The 10957-nt window shown below is 58.8% G+C and overlaps 1 protein-coding gene across 1 annotated transcript; it reads right to left on the bottom strand.

Annotated features, from left to right (window-relative positions):
* Window positions 1-885: 885 nt before the first annotated feature.
* On the bottom strand, window positions 886-10744 carry RBM42 (RNA binding motif protein 42). Its single transcript, XM_044991263.1, is given in 12 exon segments — window positions 886-1302; window positions 1678-1872; window positions 2169-2289; window positions 2822-3028; window positions 3826-3969; window positions 4668-4831; window positions 6670-6735; window positions 8157-8177; window positions 8180-8230; window positions 8319-8406; window positions 9603-9756; window positions 10511-10744. Coding segments are annotated over 12 exon segments (1467 nt in total). The 5' UTR covers window positions 10654-10744; the 3' UTR covers window positions 886-1189.
* Between the last annotated feature and the right edge of the window lie 213 nt (window positions 10745-10957).

Genomic DNA, 10957 nt, shown 5'->3' with positions numbered 1-10957 from the left:
GGCCAGAAATGAGGGGGTCAGGAGGGGGCTCCAGGCTAGGGCTGAGGGGTTGGGAGTGTGGGAAGAACAGAGGGGTTCAGGCTGAGGCAGGGGTTGTGGTGTGGGAGGGGGGACAGGCTGGGGGTGGAGCAGAGGGGTTGGGAGTATGGGAGGTGGAGGTGGCGCTGGCCAGGGGGCTTTGCACACTGCGCCATCCATTGGTTGCAGTTCCCAGCCAATGGGAACTGCAGAGCCAGTGCGGACCCCCCCGGCTGCCCCTACGCATAGGAACCAGAGTGGGGATGTGCCGCTGGCTGCGTGGAGCGGGACAAGCCGCTGACCCCGGTCCCCGGTAGAAGCTCGAGGGCCGGATTAAAGGGTTTGACAAACCATAGTTTGCCCACCTCTGGATTACGCACACCGGGGCTGCCTTACCAGGTCAGAGCCTGAGATCCAGCGCTCAGCCAGCCCCTCACTGGTAGGTCAGGCTTGAGGGGCAATGGCTGGACTCTGGGGGTGGGGAGTAGCCCAGGGCTGGCCCAGCAGGGGGCTACTGGGCCAGGATTAAGGGACACTAGCAGGGCTGGGGGATGGGAGGCAGAGCTGGGTTAGCAGCGGCTGCGGCTCAGGCTTATGGGGCACTGGCAGAACTTGGGCAGGGAGAGCCCAGGGGGCTGCAGGGGGGGATTGATGGGCACGGACCAGAATTATTCAGCTCCACAGGGGAACAGCTTGGTGCCCGCAGCAACCCCCCCTCCCTCTGCCCCCCAGCCAGAGCACCATCCCTGCCCTGGGCTGGAGGGAAGAGAAGGAGGCTCCAGCCCTGAGCTCTGCCCCTCCAGCAGGAGGCAGTACGGACCTGGGGAGCCCCAGGGAGGAACAGCGAGGAAACCCCAGCCCTTGGGCTTGTAAGTACGAAAGAAAAATGAACATTTATTAGGGTGGCGGCAGCGGCCCTGTGGGGAGCGTTACACATATGCCTGCTCCCCCCGGGCACCGGTGCCCCCGGCAGCACGCGAGGGGGCACTGGAGAGTCCATGGAGGAATCTGCCCTGGGTCAGGAGCTATCATACAAGACAGATGGAAGGGGAGCGCGGTGGCTGGCCACCCAGCACCATAGCCCCCAGGGCAGGCGGGGGCCGAGTCTGCCTGGCGTCGGCTGGGGCCCTGGGATGAGGGGCCCAGGCTGGAAGGGGGCAGCCCCCCCCGGCTATCTCAGTCCAAGTTTCTTCTTCTCTTTCTGCTTCTTGCGCACCACGTCGATGTTGCGATCCTTCCACATGCTCTTGCGCAGCTTGATGGGGCGGCTGCCCACGTATTTACCTGCCGGGGGGCACAGACGGGGGCAGGGGGTCAGTAGATGGGGGGCAGCAGGCGCTCCCAGAACGGGGGGGGGAGGGGACACATTTGGCTGCACCTTGCTCTGCAGAGGGGCTCTTCACACACCCTCAGGTCCCTCCTCTCACCAGGCCGGGCACTGCCCCCAGGCCAATCCCCAGGGCTCTATGTGGGGCTGAGCTTGCATCGCCCGCCAGGCCCTGCCCCCGCAAGCTGCCTTCGGGCCACCGCCCACCCCCTCCAAGACACACGCTGGGGGGGGCAGCAGGGTCAAAGGGCAGCCAAGCCAATTGGAGCACCGTCTGTGGCGCGACGGCCTAACCCCTCCCCCGGGGGGAACCTGTCCCCACCTCCCCTCACCGTTCATCTCGCGCATGGCGCGGACGTAGTCGTTGGGGTCCTTGAAGCTGACGAACCCGTAGCCCTTGGTCTTGCCGGTGCGCTTGTCCCGGATCACCTTGGCCTTGAGGAAGGACGGGTAGCGGCTGAAGGCCCGGGCCAGGATGTCGTCGTTCACCTCGTTGCCCAGGTCCCCGCAGAAGATCCGGAAATCATCTGGGATGGGAGGGGTGGGGGGAGGGTGAGAGTGGGGCAGGGCCATAGGAACCAGCTGACCCCGGCCTGTGATCATGGCAATCCTCCGCCACAGAGCTCAGCATCTGCTCCATGGAATGAGCCTGCCAGGTCAACCCCCAGCAATATCCAGTGGCAGGGAGTCCCAGAGGTCAACTCTCAACGTCAGCCCCCTGCAGCAGGGAGTCCCACAAATTAACCCCAATAATATCCTGGGGTTTGCTCCGGTTCAATCCCTCCTCTCCCTACCTCAGCCACCTGAGATTCCCCCCACTCACCTGAGTCCCACTCCAGCAGGCTGGAGTCCTCCCAGCAGCTCCCGGCCGCCGTGCGGATGCAGCGCTTCAGCTTTTCCTGCCTCGTTTTCTTCTTGTCCTCGACCACGGGCTCCACCACGGGCTGGGAAGGCCATGGGTCAGCAACATCCCTCAGGGCAGAACCCGGAGCCGCCGTCCCCGTGCTCTCCACTCCCTCCAGGGCGGATCAGTAACACCCCCAACCTTCACAGCCCTCCGGCCCAGGGCTGGCTCCAGAACCCCCTGCCCCGGTGAGATCCTGACTGAGCCATGGGGAGCCCCCCATCCCCCTTGGGGTCCCCCCCAGCCTGCGGCCTATTGGCAGAGGAGGGACCGTCACACGGTGCAGACCAGGCCCCAGCCATGCAACACCCCCACGGTACAGACCCCCTGTAGAAGCAGCCCCCCACCTTGGCACAGGAGCCTCCTTTATCACTGGCACCTCTGGTGTCTCTGGAGAGACCCCACCCTCAGCCCTCCCATGGTTCCCCCCACTCCAGCCCAGACTCCCTCCCCATTGGTGTCCCCCCACAACCATCTCATGACATCCCCCACCCCAGGCCTCCTGTTGTCTCCCCATTCCTGCATATACCCCTCCCCCAATCCCCTCCGGCCAGAGAAAGACATCCCCTTACCTCCATTGGTGCAAATCCAGGTTCGGGGCCCCGGGGCCGCCGCCCCCGTATGGGCCCCAGTTCAGGCCCACGCAGCGCAGGCAGCACCCTGGCCTCTGGCATCACAGGCTCCACCTCAGGCATGCTGGGGCCGATCACAGCCTCCTCCAGCCCCCCTGGCTCCTTCTCCTCCACCACGACTGGTGGGGGCTGCTCCCGCAGCTCCTCCTGCAGCAACAGGGAGACTAGCACCAGGGGCCATGCGACTGCAGAGGGATTAGCCTGGGGAACTCCCCACCTCATTAATCCGGCCCAAGGGGAGTGGTTGTGTGTTAGCCCATGGGAGGTCAGCCTGAAGCCCTGAGTGAACTGAATATCCAGGCAGGAGAGGGTATTATACAGGAATTAAGCAATAGGACACCGGAGCTAGCCCATAGGACTTCCTGTCACTGGTGGTAGTTAATGGGGTTAACACAAAATCACTGGCGTTAACCTGTGGAACTTCCTGCTATGGGACATGTACTGGAAGTTCGCCATGTCCCCCGCGCTAATCCTCCAAACATCGATGCAGTGGGCGAAATCCGAAGGGTACCATAAGGATGGAATCCTGGGGGACATGAAAGTCCATCCCGCAGGACCCCTCCACCCCTACTGCAGGGGTGCGGCTGGCACCTGCCCCCTCCAAACTCCCTGCATCCCCCCCCGAACCTGGCCAGCATCAGAGCCCTTCCAGGATGTCTCCCAGCCACAGGGACATTGCAGCAAGCAGCTTGGTATGTTTTAAAGGGGCAACAGACATTTAACAACCCCATACAAGACTGGGAAGGATCAGAGCTCTTGACCCTCATGCTTCAGGGCAGGAGCAGAGCCACAAACTGGGGGAAGGAAAGAAGGAAGCCCCCCCTCCCCCCACAGTGGGATGGCCCAGCGAGGTGTGTTGGGGGGGGAGGGGGGGATTTAATGCCTTCCTTTCAAGCACCAATGGAGGTTGAGTGGCAGAGAGCTCTGCCCCCGCCCCCCCATACCTCCTGCTTTTTCACCGGCGGCGCGGAGTACACCGTGGGGGCTGCCTGGATCACCATGGGGTTTATCTTCGGAGCTGGCACGACGGGGGGGCGGGGAACCGACATCAGAGGAGTGATCGGGCCGATGGGGACCCCAGGTCCCACCTAGACAGCAGCAACAGCGGAGCCATTAAAGGGGCTAATGCAGACAATGGCTCCCCGGCCGGTCTCTGTCCAGCTGCTGGACAGAGCTCAGAATACAGCCCCCCCCCCCCCCCGAAGCTCGCGACACCCCCAGTGCTGAAACGCAGCTGCCTCTGGGGGACACAGCTGCTGGTGAGGAGCCACACAACAAATGCAGAGTGTCCTGTAACAGGGTCTGCCAGCACTGCCTGTGAGGGGAGAGCGCCCCCTCTACTGAGCCCTCCACCATGCTCCCTGCAGCACAGCACCCTCTAGTGCCACGCTAAGGCATCGGGACCAGCCCTGACTGCCAGGGGAGAGCGTCCCCACCCCACTCCCTGCAGCACAACGCCCCCTAGGGCTGCACTCGGACCAGCCTTGACTGCCAGGGGTGTGCCCCCACCTGGGTGCCTGCAGCACAGCGCCCCCTAGTGCCACGCTGGGACCAGCACCGACTGCAAAAGGAGAGCACCCCACCACAAACACAGCTTCCTGCAGCACCTATCATTCCCGTTTGCCTCTTCTCCAAGTGCTGACCAGCCTCAACTCTGCTTCGCTCCAGATCTGATCCCACAGTACAGCCACAGACTCCCTCCACCCTGGCAGGGGAGAGCCAACCGCCACTCCCCATTGGCTCCTGTCCCTCCCTCACACCCCATCGCTGAAGGAAATGCACTCACCGGTGGGCCAGTTCTCATCGGCCCTATGGGTCCCATGAGCGGGCCAGGAGGCCTCTGCATGGGGGGCCCCATCATCATCTGTGGGCCCTGGGGACCGGGCATGGGGGGCCCCACCATGGCTGGGTGGTGTGGCGGACGCATCGCCAGGGGCCTGGGAGCACCAGCTAAGAGAAAGACAGACAGAAACGGGGTTTCCATTTCTATGTCAACAGGATTTCCCCCATGGCTTCGATTCTGGGACTAGCCCCCGATTCAAGGACGGAGGGAAGTCCAGGAAGTGAAACTTACCCAACAGGAAGTAAAACTGACCACCCCACCCCCAGGCTTTAGGAAGTGCAAAGAAAGGAGCAAGCAAACAGCAAAAGTCACCAAGAAAACTGGCTTCCCCCCAGCTCGGGTTTTAGCATTTCCCCTGAGCGGGGGAGATTCCAGGAAGTGAAACTGGTCTCCCCTGTCCCTTGGCAAAAAATAGAGCAAACAAACTGCCAACCTCAGGATTTATAAAAAGGCCTGGTTTATTTCTGCAAGAATCTCACTTATCAGGAAAACTCGGGAGGGAATTTTTATTGAAATACGATTTCAGACTCGGTGTCTCCTGATTGAAAGGGAGAGCAGTCCCTCACCCCAGTCCCTGGAAAAATCATGGAACAGGTCCTCAAGGAATCAATTCTGAACCACTTAAAGGAGGGGAAAGTGATCAGGAACAGTCAGCATGGATTCACCAAGGGCAAGTCATGCCTGACTAACCTAATTGCCTTCTATGATGAGATAACCGGTTCTGTGGATGAGGGGAAAGCAGTGGATGTGCTATTTCTGGACTTTAGCAAAGCTTTTGATACAGTCTCCCACAGTATTCTTGCCAGCAAGTTAAAGACGTATGGGCTGGATGAATGGATGGTAAGGTGGATAGAAAACTGGCTAGATGGTCGGGCTCAACGGGTAGTGATCAATGGTTCCATGTCTAGTTGGCAGCCGGGATCAAGTGGAGTGCCCCAAGGGTCGGTGCTGGGGCCAGTTTTGTTCAATATCTTCATTAACGATCTGGAGGATGGTGTGGACTGCACCCTTAGCACGTTTGCAGATGATACTAAACTGGAAGGAGGGTAGAGATAGGATACAGAGGGACCTAGACAAATTAGAGGATTGGGCCAAAAGAAATATGATGAGGTTCAACAAGGACAAGTGCAGAGTCCTGCACTTAGGACGGAAGAATCCCATGCACTGCTACAAACTAAGGACCAAATGGCTGGGCAGCAGTTCTGCAGAAAAGGACCTAGGGGTTATGGTGGATGAAAAGCTGAATATGAGTCAACAGTGTGCCCTTGTTGCCAAGAAGGCTAATGGCATTTTGGGTTGTATAAGTAGGGGCATTTCCAGCAGATCAAGGGATGTGATCATTCCCCTCTATTCAGCACTGGTGAGGCCTCATTTGAAGTACTGTGTCCAGTTTTGGGCCCCACACTACAAGAAGGATGTGGATAAATTGGAGAGAGTCCAGCGGAGGGCAACAAAAATGATTAGGGGGCTGGAGCACATGACTTATGAGGAGAGACTGAGGGAACTGAGATTGTTTAGTCTGCAGAAGAGAAGAATGAGGGGGGATTTGATAGCTGCTTTCAACTACCTGAAAGGGGGGTCCAAAGAGGATGGATCTAGACTGTTCTCAGTGGTAGAAGATGACAGAACAAGGAGTAATGGTCTCAAGTTGCAGAGGGGGAGGTTTAGGTTGGACATTAGGAAAAACTTTTTCACTAGTAGGGTGGTGAAGCACTGGAATGGGTTACCTAGGGAGGTGGTGGAATCTCCTTCCTTAGAGGTTTTTAAGGTCAGGCTTGACAAAGCCCTGGCTGGGATGATTTAGTTGGGTTTGGTCCTGCTTTGAGCAGGGGGTTGGACTAGATGATCTCCTGAGGTCCCTTCCAACCCTGAGATTCTATGAGCACTGGTAGGATCCAGGCATGTTAGACTAGGGTAAAGACGGTGCTGGCAGGGGGAAGCTTACCAGATCTCTGCAGGACGTGAGGCACAAAGGCTGGTCGAAGGATCGGAGGCCTCTGTGGAGGGACAACTGCAAAGGGCGAGAAGGACAATTTTATGTTAAGGCGCCAGGCTGGGTCTTGCAAGTGCTGGGTTCAATTCCCAGAACTGCCGCACGCGCCCTGTGTGATGGCGGACAAGTTACTTTGACTCTCCGTGTCTCAGTTTCCTCACCTGAAAAACCAGAATGGTCCTTCCTTTGCCTTGTCTAATTATATCAAGAGCTTTTCGGGGCAGGGACTGTCTCTCACTGTGTCTGGGCAGCGCCTGGCACAACAGGGCCCTGATCTCAGCTGGGGCAGAGACTGTCTCTTTCTGTGTGTCTGGGCAGCGCCTGGCACATCTCAGCTGGGGGTGCTACTGTATTACAAACAGACCAAGTGTTCTTGCTCTGGGATTGATCATTAGGGGAAAATCCCTTCTGGACTCCAGGCTGTAGGGCAGCAATGCACAGGAATCCCATTACGCTGAGGAAATTGCATCCTGGCTGATTAGACAGCTGCCTGTGGAGGAGGGGCCTTGTTAATATCCATCCACACCCATCCTGATTCTGTACAGTGATCACATGAGTTACGTCAGGCATCTGGGGTGAAGGAAGATGGGAGCCGGAGTCTGCTCCCCCAACCACGACTGGAGAGCAGGTGTCCACACACGTTTCAACATGAGGCAAACTGAGTCATAGCCGACTCCTGGCTCAGCTGGATTCATTCCCACCCCGTCTTGTGATGTCAGCACAGACAACAGAACAAATACAACATCTTCTCTACACCTTTGCAGCTGAAGGATCCCAAAGCCCTTTAGAGGCTGCATATACAGTAATCATTCATTCAGTGATAAGATGCAGCTGCCTCTAGGGTGGGACACAGCAGCTGTATACAGACAGCTGCATCTCACCACTGAGTAAATGATTACTGTGTATGCAGCTCTAGAGAGCTTTGGGATCCTATATAGCGCAGGGCTAAGATGCAGCTGCCTCTTGGGGTGGCGTACACGCCGTACAGCATTTATAAAGCATGTTAGGAACAAACTTTGCCTGAGAAATTATTCGGTAACTGTCCACTAGGGGGTGTAACTTGCACCATCCTCTTAGCAGCTGTTGTAGGCCACTTGTCAGAGACAGGATACCTCACTAGAAGGACCTGCTGGTTTGATCCAGACAGCAGGGAGGATGCCACATTAGACGAAGCCACGGTTCTGATCCAGGGTGGCAGGATACCGAGTTAGATGGGCCTATTACTATATATGATAAAGCTGCTCCCCAGAAGACGACTGTTCAGTAGCCCCATGTATGAAATGGAGTTACTTGGTCTCCTGTCAGTTCCTAGCTATGTCAACACCTGCAAACAAACCCAGCAGGCACAAATAGCTCATCGGCAGCCACGGCAGAGGAGCTGAGCCCCCTCCAGGTGGTGAGGTATGGGTGGGTGGGGACCTCTTGTCCTATCGCTGTACCTGCCCTGCGGATGAAGAGGGGCTTCGGTTCTCGGGGCTGTCGATCCGGCACCTCTCGCCAGCGCTGAAGTTCACTCAAAGAGAAAGAACAGACACATTGCTTTGGAATCTCAGACGCACCATGTGCAGTCAGACACTAGGCCACCAAGACACACTACGTACCTGGTCCCACGAATGGTACCGGGGGGGCCACGATAGGGGCCACGACAGTGGCTGCAGCAGCCGCTCGGGCTTCTAAGCTCTGCTGGACCTGGAGCAGAACCAAAACATGAATCAAGAGCAGCAGCTGTTAATGCAGACCTCTATAATACCCCTGAGGGAGAGGCACATGGGCCTGTGCAGAAGGAACACCACCCCTCCTCACACCTCCTGCCCTGAAACATCTGTCCAGAAGCAAACAGGCCTCAGGTTAACACAGCCCCCAGGAAACATCTATGCAGCTGCAGAAAGGACCAGCTGGTTAAAGGGCACGGCAGGACCAGGAAAGAGGCTGAGCACTGGGATTTGACAGGGCAGCTGAGGGAGTGAGACTCGCAAGCCTGGCATGGGAGTGGAGGGTTAATTTAGCTTTAGTTCAGTCACACCACCGGCCTCTACCACCACCACACCCATCAGCACAGAGAGGCAGGGGAGACAGAGGATCCCGCATGGAAATTAGAACAAACGGAGAGCCAGAGACCCACTCCGGGAACAGCCCATTAAGGGACTGGGTCCCGGCTACATTCCGCCTGTGACCCGCCAAGTCCCTGCCAACCTGCGATTTAGACCACAGAAGGCCAGGGGAAGGACACGGTAACTGAGACTACTGCTTTTCATGCAGAGCAGTTTTCACAGATTCCAAGGCCAGAAGGGAGCACTAGATCATCAAGTCTGACCTCCTGTATAACACAGGTCAGAAAATTTCAGCCAGATCCCACTGCACTGAGCCCAATCACGTGTGTTTGACTAAAGGTTCCTCCAGTAAGGCATCCGGTCTGGACTTGGAGACATCAAGAGATGTACAACCTGCCACTGCCCTGGTGAGTTCATTCCAATGGTTTGTTTGGGTTAAGCTGAACAGGAACAAGACACCCTTAATCTGAATTAACTTCTCAGTGTAGACAAGCCTAGAATAAGGTAGGGCAGTGGCAGTAACCGGGAGGGATGGACAACTCACTCCCTAGTGATGGGTGCCAACACTGTCCCCTAATGACACAGGCAGATGGACACACAGCAAAGATGGCAGGGTGTGTGTGTGGGGGGGGGGGGGGCACGGAGGAGCACTGTCACAGGAACCCAAGTCAGGGCTGTGGCCAGCACGTGCCCAGGACATCTCTGGTTTTAACCTCCAAGCTGCCAGCAACCTACATTCCTGCATCGCGTTTCCGGGACAACGAACTGCAGCGGCACCCAGCATCACCCCCACATTGCTCATGCCCCATGGTGAGGGATAAGCCGGTGCCTCACCTGCTGGTAGGTGTTGGTGGCAATGATGGGCCGGATCACTGGGACTGGGGGCACCGTGGGCACAGCCGGCACTGCCAGAGCTACTGGGACGGTCTCCACCACCGGGGCCCCAGAGGACAGGGAGACAGGGGCCCCCAGCACCTCCTGCTCAAACCTATCCAGGTTGAGGGATGACAAATGGAACCACAATGAGGTCTCCCCGCTACCATCCAGAGTTTTCCATGCTCTTGCCCTGAGGGCCTCCCCATCCTGTCCCAGTTCTTCAGGTCCCCCTCCTGCCACAAGGCCCACCCCTTCTTTGATACACTGCTTTGCCCTGGTATCTGCCGAGCCCTGGCTCTCTTCCACCCAGCGCCCCATTCCCATCACCTTCAGACACCCCCAAGGATTCCAGTTGCTCCCCGCTCCCTCTAAAGGGTTCACATCCCTTTGCCCTTCAATCTCCCTCCAGGACACACCCCTTCCCCACGTACAGCCCCTTTCTGCTCCAGATCTCCCATCCCTCTGTCCTGGGCTCTGCTCATCACAGGCCCGCCGCGGCCAGCACTAATTCCTCAGCTGAGCCCTCCTGCTCCCTCCCCCGTCACCCTCCCAGATACCCCATCCGCTTCCTGCCGACTCCTTTATCCATCCTCCTCCCACCCACTCCCGGTTACCCACCGCCTCCCGCCGGATTCCGAACCCCCTGCCCGGGGTCTCCCGGGCTTTTGTCCCAGCCCAGCTCCCCGCGACCCATCCCCCAAGTCTCCCCTCCCACCTCTCCCCTCCCACCGGCCTCGCCACCTTGTACCCTGGTCTCCCCACAAATCCGCCTCTCCCCACTCGAGCGCACCCCCCAAACCTCCGCCCCACGGTCACCCCAGGGCCCCGATCTCCCCCACGAGCCCGGGCCCCTCCCCCGCGCTCACAGCGCCATCTCCGCCTCCATCTCTTTCAGTCGCTCCTCCCCGCTCTTCGGCCCCCCCGCAGCCGCGGCGCCCCCCGCGGGACCGGGTCCGGGTCCCGGGGCTGGGGCCCCCCCGGCGGGGGGCGGGGCGGGCGGAGCCGCCATGGCGGGGTCCGGGCTCAGCCTCCGCCGCAGCGCGCTACGGCCCGACACACCCGCTTCCGGCGGGACGCCAATGACGAAAGGCACCTTCCGGCGCGGGCCGCCGAGGGATTAGTCGCGCGCCGCTTCCAGCGCGATTTTATGACGTAACGGAAGGGCGCGCGGGAACAGTGGGGAGGCCGGAGCTGTCTAGGCAGGAAGGGGGCGTGGCTTGAAGGTCCCCCCATGGGGCGGGACCAGGAGGACGGAGCTCCCATTGGCCTTTGCGCGGAGCACGTGATTCCTGTTCCTTTTCAGTCGCCTACGC

The sequence above is a fragment of the Mauremys mutica genome, chromosome 17, assembly GCF_020497125.1.
Source record: "Mauremys mutica isolate MM-2020 ecotype Southern chromosome 17, ASM2049712v1, whole genome shotgun sequence".
Taxonomy (NCBI): domain Eukaryota; kingdom Metazoa; phylum Chordata; order Testudines; family Geoemydidae; genus Mauremys; species Mauremys mutica.
The sequence above is the reverse complement of the archived record's forward strand: the minus strand, read 5'-3'. Positions and strand labels throughout refer to the sequence as shown.